This window comes from Megascapheus bottae, chromosome 2 (genome assembly GCF_031878675.1).
Source record: "Megascapheus bottae isolate mThoBot1 chromosome 2, mThoBot2.hap1, whole genome shotgun sequence".
NCBI classification, from domain to species: Eukaryota; Metazoa; Chordata; class Mammalia; order Rodentia; family Geomyidae; genus Megascapheus; species Megascapheus bottae.
This window is the reverse complement of record NC_143510.1, coordinates 61,785,667-61,810,780: the sequence shown is the minus strand read 5'-3', so window position 1 is coordinate 61,810,780 and position 25,114 is coordinate 61,785,667. Positions and strand designations below refer to the sequence as shown.

Genomic DNA, 25,114 nt, shown 5'->3' with positions numbered 1-25,114 from the left:
TTATATAAAATAACAAAATAAAGACAAAACAAGATTTTTTTCCCTTTGTTGCTGTCTTTTTTTCTTTTGTCTTGTTTGTTCATTTATCTGTCTTTAGGAGGGTAAGAGGGATCACAGAAATGGTGAGACCAAAGGTAACCAAATGCAACAGTGATACTCACTAGATATTATATTGAAAATGAACTATGCAAGAAGCAGAGAGGGAAGAGAAGGAAATCTGGGGGAGAGAAAGGGAAGGGGTGAAAATAGAAGTGCACTCTTTTTTGTCAGTCATGGGGCTTGAACTCTGGAACTCTTGTTCTGAGTGCTGTCCCTTAGCTCTTCAGCTCAAGGCTACTACCCTATCCCTTGAGCCACAGTGACACTTATGGTTTTCTGGTGGTTAATTGGAGATAATAGTCTCATGGACTTTAGTGCCCAGACTGGCTTTGGACTGCTATCCTCAGATCTCAGCCTCCTGAGTAGCTACGATTACAGGCATGAGCCATTGCACCAGGCAGAAGAGTACTCTTTATCTGATTTATATAACTGTAACCTTTCTGTATATCACCTTTATAATAATAATAAAAATTTTAAAAAGGGAATATTGAGGACTAGTAATTGAACTCAGAGCCTCATGCTTGCTAGGTTGTCATTCTTATCATTAAGCCACGTTTTCAACCCTGGATTTTACTTTAAATAAGCAAAATCAGATGATAGATCTCCCCAAAATATTCAACAATTAATTCAGAAAAGAAATTCTTACTTAACAGGATTAAAGATCTTTTTGCTTCTATCTGCTTGGGACTGTTCAATAGCAACTATTTGATTGGTAGCCTCTGCCTGTATGAAACAAAAAAATAAATTAATATGTTAATTAATCTATTAATAAAGAATGTTCACTAGTAGAGAATATTCAAGTCCTTGGAAATTTTCCAAGACAACATTCTTGGCTCTGAGTTGAACAAATTCCTGAAAAGGCAAATAGGTAAGTGGCTCAGTCTAAAAGCAGCATAGTATGGATGAAAAGAGAGAAAACTACCTGCAATATAGCCAATGAATACATGAGACAACAGTGTATAAGCAATGAAAAGAGTGGGTTACTGGACCACTAAACCATTAAGAGTAAAAATCAGAAGCAGGGCAGTTCAGAGGTTATATGTATTCTGTCTGGAAGTGGTGCAATAGCTCAAGTGGCAGAGCACTAGCCTTGAGCAAAAAAGAAGCTCAAGGATAGCACTCAGGACCTGAATTCAAGCCCTAGTACCAGAAAAAAAGAAAACAAAAAAGAAAGAATTTAATGGATATAGATGGATATAGATATCCAGGCTGGTTTCAAATCTCTCTGATCTGAGCCTCCTGAGCATCTAATATTATCTATGTGAGCTGCTGGCACCTAGCTAAAGCATTCTTTAAATCTATCTCCCATGCTGCCATGCTGTGAAGAAGCCATCACACAGAGCAGTCTACCTGGTTGCCAGCCCAAGCCAGCAGGTGTAAGCCAACATGAATATGGCCCCACTGAACTGCCCCAGCTGATGGCTGCAGAGAGAAGCGAGTTGTCATAACCACGCCCTGACCAAGTTGGCAGATTTTGTGACCCAAATAAATTTACTGATGTTATGTTAAATCACCAGTTTTTGAGATTGGTAGTGTACAGCAGTAGACAATTAGAACACTTAATACATTTTGACCAAATTAAATTGAACTAAGTAAATGATTTACCTTAATTCCAAAAGCTTTCAAGTAAAACATTTCTATTGGCTTTAGGCCCATTTGAGTTTTAACAAATTTGGGACTTCCCCAAACTTGAATGTGGATAGTTATCTGAAAATGATTCTTCTTCTGGCAAACAAAAGCTTCATCGGCTGGAGAGAAATTAAATCCTTTGTCTGTGACAACTTGAAAGCCCACATCCGGTCTATGAAGAGAGGAATAAAAACAAAAGTTTCACACATTTTCTTTCATTGACAATTTCAAGTTTCTTTCATTAACACAAATATCTCAAGAAACTATTGTAGAGCGTCTTTAATCAATTGACTTCTTAAATTTGTACTGAGGGAATGAAAATGATATTTTTAAACATAGCAGGCTATTCTCCCGGCTCCTGGCTCTGCATCTTCTCCCATAGAAGTATATTTTCTTTGCTAAATGGAAACCTTGTTTCCTTAGACTTCTTTTTCTCCCCTTTATGCTTTCTAAACTTTTTGTGTGACTGTAGAATACAACAGGATAATGTAGGGACCTTGGAGTCCCTACATTGCTCAGAATTAGCTAAAATAGAATTGATCTCCTCCTATCTTAACAACAAAAAAAGTCTGCAAGTTCATCGACATAGTAACTCAGTCAAATGAGTCAGCCAATTTGATTGTCATATTACAAAATGGCCCACTGCAGGTAACTCATGCCTGCAATCTTGGATACTCCGGAGACAGACCTGAGGATTGAGGCTTATAGCCAGCCTAGGTAGTGAAGTTGGTGTCACTTACCTCTACTTAACCAGGAAAAAGCCAGAAATGAAGCTCTGACTCAAGTGGAAGAACACTAGCCTTGAGTGAAAAAGTCAAGCAAGAGCTCAAGGCCCTGAGTTCAAGCCTCTGGTACACACACACACACACACACACACACACACACACACACACACACCCTGGCACAGCAGACTGGTAAGAATTACCAAGACCAACTTTAATCCACATTAACCAGAGCTGGTCATTACACTGACTGGAAATCTGCTTTCCCTAAAGAATGGCCATTTCCTTTTTATCCTGCCAGTCTGGTAATAGCACTGAACACCTACGGTGCAGAAATGGGATGGGTGTGGGTGGGTGGCTAAGTAGACCTTTCCTTTACTTGTTTTATCATTGCTATTTCCAATGGCAATGCATTGTGTATAATACACTTACTTAAAAAATCTTTAAAGTGTTACTACTTGCTCAATGCTTTATTTATACTAAGAGAGCATATGAAATGCCTAACATTGTCAAGTAAAGAAAATATAAAAGTTGGAAAATTCTTCGGTGAATGATAGATATGGGACATGATTTTTGTTGTTGGTGATGGTGGTTTTTTGTTTGTTTGTTTTTGTTTTGTTGGTTGTGGGGCTTGGACTCAGCCTGGGCATTGTCCCTGAGCCCTTCATCTCAAGGCTACCACCCTACCCCTTGAGCCACAAGCGCCACTTCTGGTTTTTTTAGTGTTTAATTGGAGAAAAGAGTCTCACAGACTTTAGTGCCCAGGCTAGCTTTGAACCTCGATCCTCAGATCTCCGCCTCCTGAGTAGCTACGATTACAGGCGTGAGCCACTGTGCCGGGCTTGGGACATGATTTTTATTCCCTCCAAGTTCCTGAAGATAGATTCTTACCCTCAGAGAATTAGTTCTTTTTCAAAAGGGCCAGTAGAGGAGAATCACATTTACTGTACTAGTAGTGCCACCTGCATCTTTGCCCCCTTGATCTCAACGTGGATGATGATCATTATCATAGAAAGCACAGAGATGCTAAATTTGGCTGTGCTTCCAGAAATAGAAAGTATTAGTGGGTCTCTTGGGGGAAAGTGTCCATGTTCGTTGCAAGGCAAGCATTTGGCCATTGGTTACCTTCAAGTGACTGATCAGTCAGAGGCAGTCACCATCAGAGCAAAAGGAGAACTCATTGAGCATGGAATCTGGGAAGGACTACATGTCTTGTGCCACCCAGAAACTTGTATATTGACTTAGATTTCTACAATTAACTTGCTAGAGATGAATAGAATTAAATCCACGTGCAGTGATAAGAAACGTCCTGATTGAGAAGAGAATAAAAAGTGTGTGTGTGTGGAGGGGTGTATTTTCTGCCATGAGTGATGCTTCATTATGAATACTCAAAACTAAATGAAAATGTAGGGCTTACAGTTCAGATATGAGCTCTAGTCTGAACCTTAAAACAGGTAGACACCAAAGCTGAACCAATCAACAAGAACTATACTGAAGATTATGTTGAGCTTTAAATGCCAATCTCTAATCACAAAAACCTATTTACTCAAGAAGGGAAATTCTGCTCAAAAGCATAAAGTCAATGGCTTTAGGAGTTCTTTTATAACACATTTTTTTGTGGGTCATGGGGCTTGAACTCTGGGCCTGGGTTCCCTGAGTTCTTCAGTTCAAGGCTACCACCCTACCCCTTGAGCCTCAGCCCCACTCCCATTTTCTAGTGGTTAATTGGACATGAGTGACACATTCATTAGTGCTCAGGCTGGCTTTGAACCACAATCCTCAGATCTCAGCCTCCTGAATAGCTAGGATTATGGGTGTTAGCCACCTCATCTGGCCACAATTTTTTTGCCAGTTCTGGGATTTGAACTCAGGGCCTAAGCACTGTCATAGGACTTTCCTCAAGGATAGAGTTCTACCACTTGAGCCACTGTACCACTTCCGGCTTTTTCTGCATATGTGGTACCAAAGGATCGAACCTGGGTCTTTGTGCATGCTTGGAAAGCACTCTACTTTTAGGCCATCATTCCAAAAATATTTAATAAAATTATAATCCCTAACTTCACTGATTTTAGGTACTCCAGGTAAACAACATTTTGAACAAATTAAAGGTAATTATCTATGTAGAAGTAAGTCATTTTTCTATTTCAGTGACATGAATAATGAAATCAGGCGAGCCTGATTTATCATCTGGGTGAATATTGCCATCCTTTTTAGTTTAGGCAAAGCAAATTATAACTAAATATTTAAAATAAATCTGCCTCTGTAACCTGTGTTCTCGCCCCCTTTTTTCCAGATCAATGGAGCAAAGATAGGCTATTAAAGTAAGCTTTAAAAAAAAATCTCTTCAAATGAGAAGAGTCATATGACTTTTGCCTCAAAAAAATTGACTAAGTCAGATATATAAGAGACAGAAAAGCATTAAAGGTTTTAACTAAAACATGTGGCTGGTTGTGACAGTTTCATATCCTGGTAATCAAAAAATTCAACCCTGAAAAACAATCAAATGAAAGCTATGACTCAAAATCAAGCCCTAGGACTTTCACATTTTATCTTTTTCCACATTTTATTTTCTCTTTCTTATGCAATTTATTTTTATGATCATTAACTAGCTGTAAAAGGGGCTTCTGGTTACACAAAGTAATACTATGTTATGCTTCCTACATCGACTCCCAGGACTTTAAGGCAAGTATTTCCTCCTTCTAGCCCATCCAACATAACAGGCCTAGAGATAAGTTTTGCTCTGTTTGAATTGAGGAAACATCAAAAAGCCCCAAGTTCAGTGCTCAATATGTTTCTCATTTCATGTTATACTTATTTCTTGAAATTTTTATTCTTTACTAATACTTTGTGGTGACTCAAGAAAGCACTTTCTTTTTTTTTTTTTTTTGCCAGTCCTGGGCTTGAGCTCAGGGCCTGAGCCCTGTCCTTGGACTTTCTCAAGGCTAGAGCTCTACCACTTGAGCCTCAGCACCACTTCTAGCTTTTTTATATGTATGTGGTACCAAGGAATCGAACCCGGGTCTTCGCTCATGCTAGGCAAGCACTTTAACCACTAGGCCAGACTCCCGGCCCTCATGAAAGCACTTTCAACACAGGAAAACTGTAGAAGAGTTAGACAAGTAAATTGAAAGTTAAGGCATAAATAGATGAATTAAGGCTAATAATTCAGAATCCATGGGGTGGGGAGTATATGCACCTGTATCGGAGCATAAAATGAGGGCCTGAGCACTGTCCCTTAGCTATTTTATTCAAGACTGTTGCTTTACCACTTGAGCTGCACCTCCACTTCTGGCTTTTTGGTGGTTAATTGGAGATGAGTGTTATAGACTTTCTTGCTTGGGTTGGCTTCAAACTATAATTCTGAGATCTTAGCCTCCTGGGTAGCTAGCACTACATCTATTCTTTTTTTTTTTTATTGTAATTAGTAAAAGGGTTACATGATATTTGCCAGATAGAAGATACATTAATTCACATACATTGATACCCTTTCACATGTCTTGGTACCCATTTCCCTCCCCCTCCACACATCCCCCACATCTATTCTTTAAAACTATAATGTCATAAAAATAGGCTGAAACTTTTCCATTCTATCATTTTAGTCTACGCCACCTGTATGATTTAATATAATGAAACCGCCAACCATGATGGCATGCTAAATAATATGTGCAGAATAGTTTGGCAATGCACTTGCTAGCACTGCCTTAACACAAATATTAAGGATGATCAGTTGCGAACACTGTCTCATGGTTCTCCAAAAACAGTCTGTGGGATTATAAATTGACAGCAAGATTACATATTACTGATTTTGGGAAGCTCTATTTTTCCAAGCTTTACTTTAAACTAGGCACGTGATCCCTGAAAGGTTTTCCCTTCCTCTAACATTTAGTCGATAAATTATAGTGAGCTAGAGTAACAAGACAGATTACGGAAGGCCAGAAATGCATAGCCAATCATTCATTCATTAGTACAAAACACAGAAGGTATAAGACAGACTTTCTCCTTGATCATGGTGACAAACACTAGGATTTGGTTCTGAGGTTCAGCACTTCTCTGCCCTCCCCACTCCTGCCACCTTTCTGCTTCCAGCCTACCCCCAAGCACATTGCTAAGGCCTCTTACAGCTTTTCATAATGACTGTTAAATAAGCTATGCCAAGGAATGCTTTGGTACGGCCACCACTTCAGAGCAGGAAAGCACTGGTCCACAAGCACCCCGTTCTGTCCTTCGATGTCATGTGTCTGTCCATCACTGCTGTGGCTCCTACCTGTCACTGGAAAGAAACAGGTGGGTTAGATTCTTCCTACCAGACTGTCTTCCTCATCTCACAGACAGACATACAGAGCTACTAAGCAGGCTAGGGGTGAGGCAGAGAGATAAAAGAAAGTGCAGCCAGTCTATGACGGCAGCTGTAACAACAGCTCTGGGTCAGAGAATTTCTAAGAAGGAGGTGGTAGACACTTAGGGGGAATTTCATCCTCAAGAATTCCTGAAGCATTTCTCTTCATTTCCAGTTTGTGTGGTTCCAGAAAAGCCTCTGTCTAGTCTAAGGAGAGTAGGTGGCTCAAGGTACATTCAGTCAAAGTAAGGTGTTCAGTATTTGCATCAGGAATGGCCAAGTGGCTTCATTCAATAAGCAGAGTAGATCTCATCATTTCAGGGAGGGCCCCTCTTTTCTGTGAGACTTGAACCTGAGAAATACATTCCCAAGAGCTTCTGGCACCATTTTGGTAGGGGGTCCAGGGAGAGACAAGCCCATCTGAGAATGAAGCCAGCACAATAAATAAGGAAGTTAACAAAGGAGGCTTCCAGTCCTGGTAAGATCTGAGCTATAGGCCCAATCTTAAACTCTTGGATTCTAGGAGTCAATAGAATCTCTGAATTTTTGTGTGCCAGAAGGTGTTTTGTTTTATTAGTTTATTTGAGTTTTGTTTGTTGTTACTTAAGAATCATTGTCTTTTTTTGGTGTGGGGGGGACAATGGCAACCAATATGTCCTAATTCTTAGTACCACATATCTTTGTGGAACTAAGAATGTGTTGCTCCCACTTAGATTGCTGAATCATATGAATATGTGTAATCTTACAAAGCTCAGGTCCAAAATAGAAATAAAAATATGTGCTGGGGCCATCTTGCAATATGTAACAAGCAGACAATAAGATAGAAGTGAAAGGCCAGGAGTTTGGCCTAGAGGTTAAAGTGCTTGCCTAGCATGCATGAAGACCTGGGTTCGATTCCTCGGTACCACATACATAGAAAAAAGCCAGAAGTGGTGCTGAGGCTCAAGTGGTAGAGCTCTAGCCTTGAGAAAGTCCAAGGACACTGCTTAGACCCTGAGCCCAAGCCCAGGACTGGCAAAAAAAAAAAAAAAGATAGAAGTGAAAGTACTTTCAAAACTTAAAACCAAGACAAGGTAACACAGAGATGCTTTTGTTAGTCTCCATATCAACTATATGAAACTGCCATTTCTACATGCCCAAAATGACCCAGTAACAGCAACTTCACAGAGCAACCATTATCTTTGCATAATCCCAGTAAGCTGTCAGTCTTAATTTGAGTGTGCCTCCCAAGCCATTCATACATTACGTAATTATATGTAAAATGCTGTTGTGGTAGTTGTTGTTCCCCTTTCTTCTAACTTGCCATTACTCATGCCTGGGGTGAAAGGGAGAAGGAAATGGTGGGTGATTATAAGGCCAGGTGCAGGCTGCCAGCAGTCACACCACAATCATCCCCTACTAATATATGCCACCAAGCCACATATGGGAAACGGGAGCAGAGGGCTGGGTTTTCTTTTACTATTTCCGCGCTTATTTCTTTCTACACTCATTGAGCTTTACGTAGGACAAATAAACAGGGCTGTTTCATGTTACTTTGAATCTAAATAATACAGAAAAAGGCATCTTTGTTTGGATAGAGGAATTCAATAAACAAAAATGTAGGGTTTTTTTTTTTCTCTTTGCTTAGAACATCCATGTCTGATATAAACCCCTGAAAAGCTTCTTCCCATCTAAGAACACAGAAGATGGACCATGCAAGGATTCCCCACATCCTCATGCCTCCAAAAGCTTCCTGGTGTAAAGTCTCCTCAAAAGCAAAAACAAGGGGCCGGGAGTTTGGCCTAGTGGTACAGTGCTTGCCTAGCATGTACAAAGACCCGGGTTCCATACCTCAGAAAAAAGCCAGAAGTGGTGCTGAGGCTCAAGTGGAAGTGGTAGAGCTCTAGCCTTGAGAAAGTCCAAGGAAAGTGCTCAGGCCCTGAGCTCAAGCCCAGGACTGACAAAAAAAAAAAAAAAAAAAGCAAAAACAAGAACAACACCTATTCACAGCTCTGCTTCCAACAAATTCTCAGAAAGGGAGAAACTTATTCTTCCTTTTTTATACCCTTCCTCTCTCATACCATTGAGAGAAAGTCTAGGAAGATCACGTCCTAGGTATAGACTCACTGGGTGGTGGTATATGCTCAAAATGATGCTTCTAAACCTTCCTAAAGTAGTTAGAAGTACTTAGGGATGTGTGTGTGTGTGTGTGTGTGTGTGTGTGTGTGTGTGTGTGTGTGTATGTGTGTGTCGGGGTGGGGGAGGGGTTGTTGGGGCTTGAGCTAAGGGCCTTATGCTTTTTTTTTATTTACTCAGAATTGGTATTCTACTACTTCAGACACACCTCCACGTCCATCTATACATTGGTTAACTGGAGATAAAAGTCTTAGGGACTTTTCTGCCAGGGCTAGCTTCAGTCTCTTGACTAGCTAGGATTATTAGTGTGACAGCACTCAGATGCAAACACAGATTTAAAAATCTCATTAACAAATGCGGAATCTCCCATTTAAAAAAATGGCAATTCTATTTCTGCCTGTAAGACTGGTATAAGCCCCTCTATCTTCCTTCAACTGTAATCTTTCTCCTGGTCTCTGAAACATCAAATAAGAGATCGCCACTTGGCCTAAAACTATCTTGAAAATTGAGATTTGAATTCACTCTTTGCTATTGCTTTTGTTTTGGTTTTAGGGTTTGTTGTTGTTGTTGTTGTTTTATTTTGCTTCTTTATGCCCTGAGAATCTGATCATTTTCATGCTTAAGAATTGTCTGGAACCTGGGAAGTTTTTCCCATTTCCTCACTTCTGCTTTAATTTCCTTTTTCAGGATTTTAAAGTTTTCATCAAAAAGGTCCTTTTCATTCTTGGTTAAGCTAATTCCTAGGTACTTTATTTTCTTTGAGGCCATTGCAAAAGGAGTTGCTCTCCTGATTGTTGCCTCATTCCTCTCACTGTTGACATAGAGGAAGGCAGCTGATTTTTGAGGGTTAATTTTATAGCCTGCTACCCTTCCAAAGTTTTGAATCAACTCAAGGAGCTTGGGAGTAGAGTCTATAGGATTCTTTAAATACAGGATCATGTCATCTGCAAAGAGGGAAAGTTTTACTTCTTCTTTCCCTATTTGGATCCCCTTTATGCTTGCTTCTTGCCTTATTGCACTGGCTAGGAATTCTAATACTATGTTAAAGAGGAGTGGAGAGAGTGGGCATCCTTGTCTCGTTTCTGATTTTAGAGGGAATGGCTTTAGCTTTTCGCCGTTAAGTATAATACTAGCTGTGGTTACAGTATCTCGCTTGTTACCTAATATATCGGATATATTTGTATTTGGTTATTTGAAATTGGATAGGGAAGGGGGGAAAACAAGATGGGGGTGGGGGTGGAGGGAGGGAAATGGGGACCAAGACATGTGAAAGGGTATCAATGTATGGGAATTAATGCACCATCTATCTGGCAAATATCATGTAACCCTTCTATTAATTACAATAAAAATATATGAAAAAAAAAGAATTGTCTGGAACCAAATATCTTCAGTCAGTTTTTCGGTGACCTTTAAATCAAACTTAAACAAGGTTTCTGGAGTTCTATCTGCAGGGACATCTCAGTTGTTCTCCCAGAACTTTCTTTAAAGGTGGTGAAGAAAAATCAATTCCCTATCTGAAACAACAGGCAGAAATCTAGGGCAGGAGGCAGCTTAACTCTGCAAGGGCCAGAATGAGTTGGGCAGCAATCTGGTCCATTGAGGAAATGCCTGGAAGGTTTCAGTGCCTTGTCTTGTATCCCCTAAAAATCTGGGTCATCTGCAGGAGGAGAGAGCAGATGGTTCCCTCAGCTGGCTAGGAATTTGTTCAGCCTTTATATTTTAGCCACGGGCTGGATGCACAGATACCTAGAGGAACTAGCTAGGATAAGGCAAATGACAAGCTGCTCCCCAAAAGGTTTGGATAACACTGATTTGGACAGCCCAGCGATGCTTTGATTAGCATTGTGCATTCCCAGGTCCGGGAAAAGAATGTGGACTAGTGGCCACCATTGATCTGTGAGAAGGAAAGGAGACAGTAAAGGCCATTTATGGAAGGCTGAATGCCCGGCACAATTCTAACATAGCCCTCCCAAGGGAGGGTGACATGTGTGACTTGGCTGTGAGGGTGATGTTTTTGTCTACACTCCCGTAGCCTTGGCTAGAGCTGAAGCCTGATCTCCCTGAATGGGACGGCACACAGGGTTGTCAAAGGCAAAGACAGCAATTGTGTTGGTGAGAAAGTCTGGTGTCTCTCCTCCAGCACTGTGTAACCGCCTAGAGCTTGGGAATAGGCATAGGAGGGAGAGCCCCAGAAGAAATCCTGGGCTTCTTGCCCAGCTGACTCTGGGTGACAGGGAGATAGGCCTTGATACCCTGATTTGGGGGCTCTGTTCACACTGCTTAACTGAATATTTACAGGCTGGTTCAACCAGCCTAGAAGTACTGTCTTTTTTCCAGAAAAGACTATGGCTGTGAAAAACTTGAAAGGCCATGTCTCCAGATTTTGAAAAGACTGGTCTGTTCCCAACTTGATCACTAAGCTCAAAAGATGATGTCTATTGAATGAGACTGTGGAAGAATTTCAGTAAAGAAAAAATGAAAGTTGGAGGGGTAGAGGGGAGGAGAGATGATGCATTGCATGTTACAGAAGATGGAAAACGAAGCAGGCCATTCACTTGGGTATCAGATGTTTCTAGGGAAAAAAAAGCCTCCTAACATAATTTTTATAAAATTTCAATGGTCTACAGGAAACCTGCCATTTGGCAATGAGTTCAGGAAAAGTTCAACTTTCCACCTTCCTTCCTCTGGAAAAATTTTCTAAAGTCTTGCTGCTCAAAGCATCTTTTTTTGAATCAGGGGCCTTGGCCTCACCTGGGAGCTTTTTGAACTATCAGCTCATATTTATGAAGTCAGAATCAATTTTTTACCAAGACCACTTTAATTAATTGTACATTAAGGTTAAGGAGGATTGGGTCAAGAGGGAAAAACTGAGAGAAATCAAGGGGAAAACACTGTTGAAAAAGAAATGTATGGGCCAGGAGTGTGACCTATTAGTAGAGTGCTTGCCTTAGCATGCGCAAAGCCCTGGATTCAATTCCTTGGCACCATATACACAGAAAAAACTGGTGCTGTGGGCCAAAGTGGTAGAGAACTAATTCTCAGGCCCTGAGTTCAAACCCTGGGACTGGCAAAAAAAAAAGAGAAAAAAATGTACTAATTACTTGACTTAGGTAACTAACCTGTCTATACATACCTTTACAATAATAGTTCAACAACAAGAAAGAAATGTACTCTTCATCTGACTTATGTAACTGTAACCCTCCCTGTATATCACCTTTACAATAACAATTAAAAATGCATTAAAAAAAGGCTAAGGATGATGACAGTGACCAAAGCAGTGAGTTCTTGCAGGCTCTTGGGAGCACTGTATCACTTGCATCTTCTGAGACATGTCGCTGCAGAAGTTAAAGCCTGGTGTTCCATCTGTATCAGTGAGACTGCATCTCTTCTTGGGAGCACCTGTGTGTCTCAGGAGTGTGACTCACCTGCATGCAAGGCATGTCAAACAGGAAGAATAAGCTCTCAAAAACCTACCTTTACTTTTCTGTAACAGAGAATATAATTTTGTAGTGCTACCTGAAAGCCAGTGGCCAAGGTTTCAATGACCCCAGCTTTGTCATAGCCTAGGCTTGCTCACTTGGTCTAGAGGGGTGGGCCCACACATGGCAGTCCTGAGGCTCCTCCAGCATCTGTGTGTGCTTCCTCTTCTTCGCTGCAGGCAATGGGGCCCTAAAGTCAAGAGATCAAAAGGAGGATTAGGGTTCTTCCTTCCACAGTCCATTAAATCCAATTTAATTCCCCAGATCTCTGTTCTTAACTTCCCTGAGTCCAACCTCAATTAGTGAAGGTTCCTTGAGCCCTAAAATTCTGAAATACAGCATTTCTTTATCCAATGAAGATAAGATTTACCTACCTGAGAAATAAACTGGTAACATTTTAAAGGCAGAGGGTTTGTTGAAACAAAGATACCAATTTAAAACATAGATTTTACTCTGTGTGTATTGTACACACGTGCACACATACACACACACACACATACAATAGTACTAGGACTTGAATTCAAGGCCTTTCATCCCTGCTTGTCTTTTTTTTTTTTTGCCAGTCCTGGGCTTGAGCTCAGGGTGTGAGCACTGTCCTTGGACTTTCTCAAGGCCAGAGCTCTACCACTTGAGCCTCAGCACCACTTCCGGCTTTTTTCTATGTATGTGGTACCGAGGAGTCGAACCCGGGTCTTCATGCATGCTAGGCAAGCACTTTAACCACTAGGCCAAACTCCTGGCCCCCCTGCTTGTCTTTTTCACTCAAGGCTGACACTCTACCATTTGAGCCAGGGTTTTGTTTTTTTTTTTTTTTTTTTTCTGGTTTACTGAAGATAAAGAATCTCATGGGCTTTTCTGCTCTGAGTTAGCTTTGAACTTTGATCCTCAGATCTCAGCCTCCTGAATAGCTAGGATTACAGGCATGAGCCACTGTGCCTGACTACATCAACTTTTGGTGGTCTTTATTTTCTAATCCAGAGGAGGAAGAAAAGGAGAAAAGAAGAAAAGATGATTGGTTTGGGGCTGGGAGTTTGGCCTAGTGGTAGAGTGCTTGCCTAGCATGCACTAAGACCATGGTTTGATTCCTCAGTACCAAATACATGGAAAAACAGACGGAAGTGGTGCTGAGGCTCAGTGCTCAGGCCCTGAGCTCAAGCCCAGGACTGGCAAAAAAAAAAAAAAAAGATTGGTCTTTCCTTATTTAATTCACAAATTAATTCCCTCAGTAGTTTGGCTAAGGCTCCTCATCAAACACTACTCCTGCCCATCACTAGACTATCCTATGTAGTCCTGACATTTTAGCTTTGGGTTGAATGGGGACCTTGAATTTAGTGGGCTTTTACTTAATATTGGCTAAATCAAGAACATGGGTCCTATTTATGTCTCAATACTGCCATCTCCTGGAAAAGCTTAGGCTGTCCAGGACTTTGAGGCTTTTTCACTCAAGACTTTTATAACTAATTTTCTTGCCCTTTACCCAGGAATGTGGCACAAAGGCTGTTGATGGAAAGAACAACTTATCCCCAGGTGGGAAGGCACAGTTGGGTGCAGAGGATGCCTGGTGTCTGGGTAACAGTTGTGAAAGCTGCTGTGGGTTTGGCCAGAGTCGCTCATTCCAGACATGCTCTCCAGTGGACAGGCTGGCAGTGTCCCAGGCACAGCCTCCGAGTGTGGAAAGGCAGCTGGAGCCTTCCCAGCGATAGGCTTCAGGGTCTGGCAGCATGCACCTGGGAAAGACACACATAAGAAGCTCCACTTTCTCACATCCCAGAGGCCAGGAAGAATAATAGTGCAGGGTGTGCAGAAGGTAGAAGACACTCACCTTTGACCTGTGGAGGAGAGCATGGGTCTGATGAAGAATAGGGCGGGGTGTCTGGGAGCTGACTTTGCCTGAGGATTAGAGATATGGATTGCTTTTTTGTTTTAGACTATTCCACCATACTTTTATCACAGACAGGAAGCAGCCCTCGGAATATAGCCCACAGTGAGGGAACTCTGAAGTTTTATGAAAGAAGGTTTTACCTCATACAGAAGAGCCAACACCCTTCGCTTACTTGTTCTCAGAAGATTAGCATTCCAAAATAACACAAAGAAGAGATAGGTTTGGGTTTCCCTGGTAATCAGTTACAAATGCATTCATTTTCTATTAATAAGGAAAAAAAGGGTATACATTTGCCTTCCTCTAAGAACTCAATATAGACAAATACAAAGAAACAAAGAAGAATATACGCAAAAAAAAGGATTTGCACACTGGACACAGTAGCTCCCACCTGTAATCCTAGCTACTCAGGAGGCTGAGATCTGAGGATCAAGGTTCAAAGCCAGTCCAGGCACTAAAGAACTAAAAAATGTGAGACTCTTATCTCCAATTAACCACTAGAAAATGGGAAATGGGACTGTGGCTCAAGGGGTAGGGCGATAGCCTTGAGCTGAAGAGCTCAGGGACAGCACCCAGGCCCAGAGTTCAAGCCCCAAGACTCGAACTCACATTATCAGACACCACATGAGACATGACAATAATACCAGGCAGGCAGAAGCAAGGCAGAGGGGATTGAATAAACAGGATAGGAAAGGCAACAGAACAACCTGGAGAGGGTGAAGGAACACAAGGAGTCAGCAAATTACACAATCAATCACACCTAAGATACGACTGTCACCTCTGAAGTTAGGGGTATGGTGGCAGAGGGATGCAGGAGTTGGTCTTGATTAAGAAACAAATGAGCCCTTAGATCAGCCTCCCCTTACATCATCCCAAAAGAAGTAGGAAAGTTTTACTCTAGGGAGAAAGGGAACCCAGAAAGCTATGGTATAAGGTATCAGGTACAGTTAAGGCCATGTCTGAGCTGCTGGATTCAACATGAAAAGATGAACTAGAAATATAAATGCTGCTGGGTACTGGTGGCTCCCAACACTTATAGTCCTAGCTAATTCAGGAGGATAAGATCTGAGGATCAAGGTTTGAAGCCAGCCCAGGCAGGGAGATTGATGGAACTCTTATCTCCAATTAACCACCAGAATATCAGAATTGGAGCTGTGGCTCAAAGTGAAAAAGTGGTAGCTTTGAGGAAAAATAGCTCAAGGACAGCATACAGGCCCTGAGTTCAAGTCCCATGACCAACAAAAAAGTGTGTGTGTGTGTATATATATATACATATTTATGGATGTATGTATATATATACATGCGCGTATATTTGTGTGTGTATGTATGTTGAACTCTTACTCACCTCTAATTCACATGCATTTGAAGAGATTTCTCACAACTAAGGAATTGGAATACTGTGCCTAAGAAATATTGAACATTTTTTGAAGTCTTAAAAACTTAGGCACAGTGCCCCAAACCTGCCTAGCTACCTGGAAGGTTGAAACCAGGGGTTCCTATTTCAAGGACAGCCTAGGCAAAAAAAACCAAAACAACAACAACAACAACAAAAAAACAACCTTTCTTTTTTTTCCCCCCCATTGGTCATGGGATTTGAACTTGGGTATTGGCTCCAAGCTCTGCAGCTCAAGGCTACTCCTACTCCTTGAGCCACAGCAACACTTCCTGTTTTCTGGTGGTTAATTGGAGATGAGTTTAATGGACTTCAGTGCCCAGGTTGGCTTTGAGCCACAATCCTCAGATCTCAGCCTCATCAGTAGCTTGGATTATAGGTGTGAGCCATTGCGCCTAGTTAAAACAAAATTCTTAAGAGACCGTCCCAACCAATGGCTGAGTACAGTGGCTCATGCATGTCATTCCAGCAACACAAAGAAGCATAAGTAAGAAGACTGCAGCCTAGGATTTTCCAGGGCAGAAAGTGAGACTCTAACTTGAAAACAACCAAAATATCAAGGATCTAGAGATGTGGCTCAAGTAATAGTGTGCTTGTTTTAAAAGTGTGGGTTTCAATCCTCAGTGTCCTCAATGAGAAGTTATTTAAAGAAAATGAAAGATACCATATAGATAAACATATAGTTGAACACAATCAACATGAGATTAGGAAAGTGTGTTAAAGTAACATTCCTCTCCATCAAATGCATGGATACTCAGAATTTCAAGAATTATCTGGAAATAAGGTCTTTGCAGATAAATTAATAAAAGATTCAGAAATCAAATGGCCCTGGCCTTGGGTGACTCTAATTCCAATATTGGGTATCCTTCTAAAAGAAGATACAGAGAGGCAAAGAAAGAATAAACAGAGATAGAGAGAAGGCATGTGGAGGTGGAGGCACATACATGATGCTATAAACCAAGCAATCCCAAGAATTATGGGCAGCCAACAGAAGGTAGCATAGAGGCACAGACATATTTTCCCTTACAGTCTCTAGAAAGAACTAATCCTGCTGACAACTTCATTACAAGCTTCTAGCACCTGTACTTGAAAGACTCAACTTCTATTGTTTTCAAACCATCTGGTATAAAAACACTAATAAGGAACCAAGAAACACAACAAATCAGAGAAAGGCTGGATAAGTGGGACTGCATTAAACTGCAGAGCTTCTGTATGGCAAAGGACAAAGCTAGTAAATTAATTAGGAAGCCTACAGAATGGGAGAAGGTCTTCACCAACCATACAACGCACAAAGGCCTCATATCTAAAATATATCAACAGCTCAAAAAATTGAATCACTCCAAAACTAATCTCCAAAGTAACAACCATCCCATTAAAAGATGGGCCAGACTTAGAGAGTCTTCTCTGAAGAAGAAACAAAAATGGTCTATAGACACATGAAGAAATGCTCAACATCTCTGGTCATAAAAGAAATGCAAATCAAAACAACTCTAAGATTCCACCTCACTCCAGTCAGAATGGACAGGACCAGGAAAATGAATAATAACAGATGCTGGAGGGGATGTGGCCAGGAGGGATCACTACTACACTGTTGGTGGGAGTGCAAACTCGTTCAACCACTATGGAAAGCAGGATGGCAGTTCCTCAAAAGACTAAACATAGAGCTCCCCTATGACCCAGAAATTCCACTACTTGGCATTTACCCAACCGTCCAGAAACAAGGGCATTCTAAATCCACTAGCACAACGATCTTCATTGCAGCACTATTTGCCATAGCAAAGATATGGAACCAACCTAGATGTCCCTCAGTTGATGAGTGGATCAACAAGATGTGGTATTTGTACACAATGAATTCTATGCTCCTTTCAGAAAGAATGACATCGCCCCATTAGTTAGGAAATGGAAAGACTTAGAAAAAATCCTATTAAGTGAGTAAGCCAGACTCAAAGGAACATAGGCTCAATGGTTTCCCTCATTTGTCATAATCAGAAACCTTGTGCTCTCCTAGCAGAGATTTGCAATAGAGCGAAGCCTAGATACATAAGGCCATACAGTATGACGCTAAATGAAAGGACCTCTAGGATATAAAAACAAAAGCCATATAATGAGTGATTGTTGTCCTTAATGTACTATGTTATCTCTCATCTCTTTTGCTGTCCCTTGGTTATCTCATATTGTTACAGTGTATTTTTTATTGTAATTAATAGAAGGGTTACATTGTATTCACCAGATAGAAGGTGCATTAATTCACATACATTGATACCCTTTCTCATGTCTTGGTCTCCATTTCCCTCCCCCTCACCCCCACCACTCATCTTGTTTTCCCTATCCTATTTCAAATAACCAAATACGCTTTTATCCAATACATCAGATAACAAAGTGAGATACTGTAACAATATGAGATAACCAAGGGACAGCAAAAGAGATGAGAGATAACATAGTACATTAAGGACAACAATCACTCATTATATGGCTTTTGTTTTTATATCCTAGAGGTCCTTTCATTTAGCGTCATACTGTATGGCCTTATGTATCTAGGCTTCGCTCTATTGCAAATCTCTGCTAGGAGAGCACAAGGTTTCTGATTATGACAAATGAGGGAAACCATTGAGCCTATGTTCCTTTGAGTCTGGCTTACTCACTTAATAGGATTTTTTCTAAGTCTTTCCATTTCCTAACTAATGGGGCGATGTCATTCTTTCTGAAAGGAGCATAGAATTCATTGTGTACAAATACCACATCTTGTTGATCCACTCATCAACTGAGGGACATCTAGGTTGGTTCCATATCTTTGCTATGGCAAATAGTGCTGCAATGAAGATCGTTGTGCTAGTGGATTTAGAATGCCCTTGTTTCTGGACGGTTGGGTAAATGCCAAGTAGTGGAATTTCTGGGTCATAGGGGAGCTCTATGTTTAGTCTTTTGAGGAACTGCCATCCTGCTTTCCATAGTGGTTGAACGAGTTTGCACTCCCACCAACAGTGTAGTAGTGATCCCTCCTGGCCACATCCCCTCCAGCATCTGTTATTATTCATTTTCCTGGTCCTGTCCATTCTGACTGGAGTGAGGTGGAATCTTAGAGTTGTTTTGATTTGCATTTCTTTTATGACCAGAGATGTTGAGCATTTCTTCATGTGTCTATAGGCCATTTTTGTTTCTTCTTCAGAGAAGACTCTCTTTAAGTCTTTGGCCCATTTTTTAATGGGATGGTTGTTACTTTGGAGGTTAGTTTTGGAGTGATTCAATTTTTTGAGTTGTTGATATATTTTAGATATGAGGCCTTTGTCCGTTGTTTGGTTGGTGAAGGTCTTCTCCCAATCTGTAGGCTTCCTAATTAATTTACTAGCTATGTCCTTTGCCATATAAAAGCTCTGCAGTTTAATGCAGTCCCACTTATCCTGCCTTTCTCTGATTTGTTGTGATTCTTGGTCCTTATTAAGAAAGTTTTGACCTGTGCCAAGGAGGCCTAGTGTATCTCCTATTCCTTCTTGTAAAGTTTTCAGTGTGTCAGCTTTTACCTCCAGGTCTTTGGTCCATTTGGAGTTAATTCTAGTGCAGGGTGACAAAGAAGGATCCAACTTTAGTTTCCTGCAGGTGCTTAACCAGTTCTGCCAGCACCACTTGTTGAAGAGGCTGTCTTTCTTCCATTCTATTTTTTTGGCTCCCTGGTTAAAGATTGGGTGGTCATAGGTCTGTGGTTTAATATCTCGGTCCTCAGTTCTATTCCATTGGTCTTCAGGCCTGTTCTTATGCCAGTACCAAGCTGTTTTGATAATTATAGCTCTGTAATAGAGTCTAAAGTTTGGTATTGAAATTCCTCCTGCACTGTTCTTTCTGCTAAGAAGTGTTTTTGCTATATGGGAGAGACCCAATCTTTAAGGGCCTGAACTTTCAGATTCTCAGCCTCCAATTTGGTTCGCTGTTCTAATCTTTGTTCTTCTAGAACCTCTACAATAGATACTTGTTGCAGCGGGGTGCGTCACTCTCCTTTTCCAAGTCTATTTCTCCTAGTAGGACCCTATATTCTCCTCTGACCACAGAAACACCTGGAGGAATATTACCATTTTTTTTTTTTGCCCACATGAATACGCTCCACAGTCTGATGTAGCACCAAGTTAGCAAACCAATCGATGCTTCCTAAAAGTCCTAGAAGTGTCCTTCTATCTCCAAGTAGGACCAAGTGCTTTCCTTGTAAGACTGCAGGTGGGAGCCCAAGGGAAGTGGGTCGGGCCATTTTCTTGATCCGGCCTCCGGTGCTGCAGCGACCCTGAGGTCCTGGAAGGGCTCCACGGTTCTCAGGACTCACCAGCCCTGAGAGGCTGACTCAGGGGTGGGCAAGTGGTGAGTTGTTTTTCTTTTTTCTTTCTTTCTTAATTTTTTTTTTGGCAGTCCTGGGGCTTGAACTCAGGGCCTGAGCACTGTTCTTGGGCTTTCCTCAAAGCTAACGCTCTACCACTTGAGCCACAGCACCACTTCTGTCTTTTTCTGTGTATGTGATACTGAGGAATGGAACCCAGGTCTTTGTGCAAGCACTCTACCACTAGGCCAAACTCCCGACCCCTTAAAGCATAATCTTAATAGATTCCTATGAAAATAAAAATGTTACCCAAGAAAAATAAGCGATTAGCTAGCTAGAGATTCTTTTATGATGGTATTTGCTAATGTGTCATTATGGAAGTTCTTTTACTGATCTGGACACCATTCTAACTAGATTCAAATGAAAATATGTTAAGGAAAAAGGCAAATGTTTTTGACGATTAGTTTCTGAGAGTAGCAATTGTTATAAATAACAAATTTATCTTTAAAACATATTTAATATTGTCTTAATACACTAACGCTTATGGCGATATCGAATACTTGCTTATGGTTATCAGCCAACAGGAAAGTTGTTTTAAAGCAGTATATTTAAATATGAATATGTTCTCTATTTTTCTAATACAGCAGGACTGTAAATTCTTTCAGTAGCTGAAAATCTGAGGAAACAATTGAGGAGTATTTCCTACTACTTTAGGCTACTTGGAAGAGTAACAATGGCTTCATTTTCTGTCTACTTTCTTTCAGGTATTTGCACGCAGGCTTTATTAAGCATAAAGAAATGAGCTCAGTCTAAATTTATTACAAATCTTTTTTATTGATAATAGAAAAAAAGCATAATTTTTACTTCCTCTGCAAAAAAAGGAAAGAAAAGAAAACAACTCAGAGGTAAGGCAGTGATATTTTGAAGTTACTGCGAATTTATCAGGTACCTGTCTGACCAATACAGAAATCGTCCCATAATGAAATTCATCCTTTGAGCTTAGTAGTTAGCACACAGAACTTCTTCAACAGGAACAAAAAAAGGCTAGATATTTTCAGATAAAGCTTTTAAGATTAAAAAATAGAAAGCCAACAACCAAAGAGAAATATATAGAATAATAACCAATAGCTCTTTTGCTTCTGAAATAACTAGAAAACTCCTCACAGATTAAAACTCTTAACTTCTCATTTATAAAAACAGAGAAAGGGGCCAGGAGTTTGGCCTAGTGGCAGAGTGCTTGCCTAGTATGCATGAAGACCCAGGTTCAATTCCACAGTACCACATACATAGAAAAAGCCAGAAGTGATGCTGTGGCTCAAGTTGTAGAGCTCTAGCCTTGAGAAAGCCCAAGGATAGTGCTCAGGCTCTGAGTTGAAACCCCAGGACTGGCAAAAATAAAAAACAAAAACCAAACAAAAAACCCCATAAAACAACAAAAACAAAGCTAGAGAGAGAGTGTGTGCAGAAACACATACATGCGTGTGTGTGTGTGTGTGTGTGTGTGTGTGTGCATGTACTGTCAGTATAGGGACTTGATCTCAGGGCCTTGGTGCTGTCCCTTAGGTTTTTTTTTTTTTACAATAACAATAAATTTAGTTTATTTTATTTTAATGTATAGAGGGGTTATAGTTATATTCACCAGATAGATGGTGCATTATTTCTCACACATTGATACCCCTTCTCATGTTTTTATCCCCATTTCCTTCTCCCACCCTCTCCCCTCATTTTTCCCCTCCTATTTCAAATAAACAAATAAACATATATATAATATACCAGGTAACAAAGTCAGATACTGTAACAATATGAGAATAACTACAAGAGAAAAGAAAAAAAACATAGCACATTAAGAACAACAGTTACTCATAATTAAGCTCTTGTTTCCATGTCCTGGTGGTCCATTAATTTGGCCTCATCCTATATGGCCTTATGTATCTAGGTTTTGAGTTATTGTAATCCTCTGCTAGGAGAGTACAAAGTTTGTACTAATTACTACAAATGGTAATCCTCTGCTAGAAGAGTCCAAAGTTTGTACTAATTATTACAAATGAGAGAAACCATTGAGCCTATGTTCCTTTGGGTCTGGCTTACTTCACTTAACATGATTTTTTTCTAAGTCTTTCCATTTCCTTACAAATGGGGCGATGTCATTCTTTTTGATGGCAGCACAGAATTCCATTGTGTATAAATACCACATCTTTGTGATCCACTCATCTACTGAGGGGCATCTGGGTTGGTTCCATATCTTTGCTATGTTGAATAGTGCTGCAATGAACATCCTTGTGCTAGTTGTCCTTTAGCTTTTTCACTCAAGGATGGCACTCTGCCACTTAAGCCACACATAGACTTCCACTTTGTTGGTAGTTGATTGCAGATAAGAGTCTCATAGACTTACCTACCTGGGCTAGCTTGGCACTACAATCCTCAGATCTCAGCCTCCTGAGCAACTAAGATTATAAACCTTAAGCCACTGACACCTGACTATTTATAGCTTTTCACCTGAAGACTGGTCAAAATCTGAGCACAGGGCTTCTAAAACAGTAAGACAAACCTAAGAGAAACTGTAAGACAAAAGCTCTTCTGGCCTGAAGAACCAGAAGACAGTTTGAGATAAACATGGCTATGAAAAGTAAAAGAGAAATTTTTTGGGGGAAAAAAAAGGGCTGGAAGGAGGACACCAGGTTGTCAAATAATTTCCCAAACTGCTTACTGATGCCTAGGCCACAAATTGTAGGGCAGGAACTGAAAATATAAGCCAATTCCCAAGAGACAGAATTTACAGTTTGACTCTAAGCAAAGCCATTGCTTGTTAAAATAAAAAGTATATTTACTCTACTAAGAAATAGTAAAAGAATCTCTGTGTTCAATCACAGCAATATGTGTTTGAGATTTTAAAATGTTTTAAAATTTTACATGTTTTCCTTACAGTCTACTCCAAATTTATAACTACTTCTTTACTTCGTCTTTGTCTTCTCCCCTGCCATATTTAAAATATTTTACTGTATCTAGAGACACTGAAGAATTTGAAAAAAGAACTGCCTTCAAAACTAGGCAAACTGTTAAGCAAAGGCAATAAAGAACTTGAAGAAAAATACTGTTCTGGAGGATCAGCCTGCACCTTAAAAATCCTTTCTCCCCACCATCTTCCTATCATCAATCTCAACAGCATGCATAGACTGTTCTGGGCCTCTGTGCCCTGAGTTTGTCTTACACCAAAGGGATTGCCATAAAACAGACACTAGAGGGTAATGAACATCAGAGATCACTTTTTGCATGGTCAACACTATCTTGCTTCTAAGCGATATAGCTGTAGTAATCAAGAGATTCTTACTAGCTGATGAAAAGTATAAGGATTTGCCTTCTAAACTATGCCTTCTTGGATGTACAACTTGCTTTTGTTTTTTAGAGGATGCCTGGAGAAGCACAGTCCTCTGGGGGTTGAGTGCTATGCAAACCTAAAGAGATTCCATACGCCGGCTAAGGTGACCTGCGTACACACCTTATCCATGAGCTGTCCATAAAGCAGCCAGATAGCAATCTTACTGTTCATCCTCTGCTATGCTGACCAACTGTCTCCTCTGTACATGACTCTACGAGCACCATGCAAGAATCCTCACAGAATTAGTAATTTTCCCAGTACCATCCTAGTTGGATGATTCACAGTCCATTTCCCTGTCTGCTCAGTGACTCCCTGAGGCCTTCACTCAGCACCAACTGCCCCATCTGTAAAGCCCCATTGCATTTCACAATGCACTCTATTCAGCACAGGCCTCATCCAAAATAGATGCTCAATAAATACAAACAACTTTCCATTTTTTTCCAGCTGCAACAAATATGCTGTGTATATAAATTCATGTGTGCAGCAGGGCTCTGATGACCACCCAGTCAGAAATGGTAGCTTTCCCAACCCCTCTCTCCACTCCCTTGCCTTTGTCTTACTGAACAACTTTAGACCATCTGCTCTTGTCTTTCTCAGCCCAGTAAAGTAGCAGGACAGGAGAGGAATGCCAAGGGTAAGAGGAATGGCCCACCTCCAGGAGTAGGCAACAGGGAAATGCTGTCTGTAGAGAATTGAAAACATACTGACTCCAGAGAGGAGTCAATCTGCTTTCCCTTATTATCATGCATCACCAATTCCAGAAAAATGCCTAAGTGTCCTGCCAGGGCAGATGGAACCCAACACATTGACTTTGATCAGCTCTTAACAAGGGCCCCTTGTTTTGTTCACTGTTATATCTCATCTGCAACCAGAAAAATTATTGTAAGATATTTTCTCTGGTTTTTCATGTGTATAATCTATCTCCCCACATAGATTTTCACAGCAAGAACACAGTGTGTGTGTGTGTGTGTGTGTGTGTTGTGTGTGTGTGTGTGTGTGTGCTGTGTTCTCTAGTGCCCTAGAAATGTGTATGTTTATTTATTGTGTATGCTCAAAAATATGTGTTCAAGCATGGTTGGGGGTTTGTGTCCACTATCCCAAAGTTGGGATCAAGGGCTCTCTGGCTCTTGATATCAGTAGCTAAAGAAGATCATTAAAGTTATTTTAGGACATGATAGAAAAAAAAAAAAACCAACATGACAAGGAAAGGCCTATTCATTTCCCTCAGTCTGTGTGTGGGGGGCCGGGGGCCTGGAATCACTTACTACCACTCTACCACTTCGGCATAGATGATTTTTAGTTTTTGAGAAGGTTGTCTTAGCCCCATACCATGGGAATCATAGCACACATTGTTTCACCTAATCTCCACTCTCCCCATTGTAAACACATGGCATTGTTGTCCTTACTCCATAGACCATAAAACCAAGAGTTGATGATGAGTTAAACAAGTTATGTGAGACAATTCATCAAGAAAGAAGTCAAATGGTCTATCTCAAGAGTTTACCCTCTAAATCACAGAATTTCTTAATCTTAAATAGAGATACTTTCATTTGGAGAAGTACACGGTAATGTTTTAGCCTAGGCTTCCTCTTTAAGCTTTCTATAACTACACCATTTTGAACCAAAGGCTCAAACATCAAGCTTGTTTCACAGAACTGCATGTACCCTGCTCCCTTTACAGCAAAGGCAACATAGCTGCTGTACTCTGGCAGAACTGAAATAGGCAGCTGGTAATCCACTCCTGAACTCCTTTTCTATCCAGTTCCGGTAAGCCAAGTTCCAGATAAAA

At 40.7% G+C, this 25,114-nt stretch overlaps 1 protein-coding gene across 1 annotated transcript in view; it reads right to left on the bottom strand.

The window, feature by feature from the left end:
- Myrfl (myelin regulatory factor like) overlaps positions 1–25,114 on the bottom strand; it is a 76,297-nt gene that overhangs the window by 43,448 nt on the left and 7,735 nt on the right. The window contains exons 3-8 of the mRNA XM_090353668.1: positions 14,203–14,270; positions 13,858–14,107; positions 12,479–12,570; positions 6,570–6,720; positions 1,705–1,900; positions 746–822 (exon numbers count right to left, since the gene is read on the bottom strand). Coding sequence (XP_090209794.1) covers positions 746–822; positions 1,705–1,900; positions 6,570–6,720; positions 12,479–12,570; positions 13,858–14,107; positions 14,203–14,270 — 834 coding nt within the window. The remainder of the gene's footprint in view (positions 1–745; positions 823–1,704; positions 1,901–6,569; positions 6,721–12,478; positions 12,571–13,857; positions 14,108–14,202; positions 14,271–25,114) is intronic.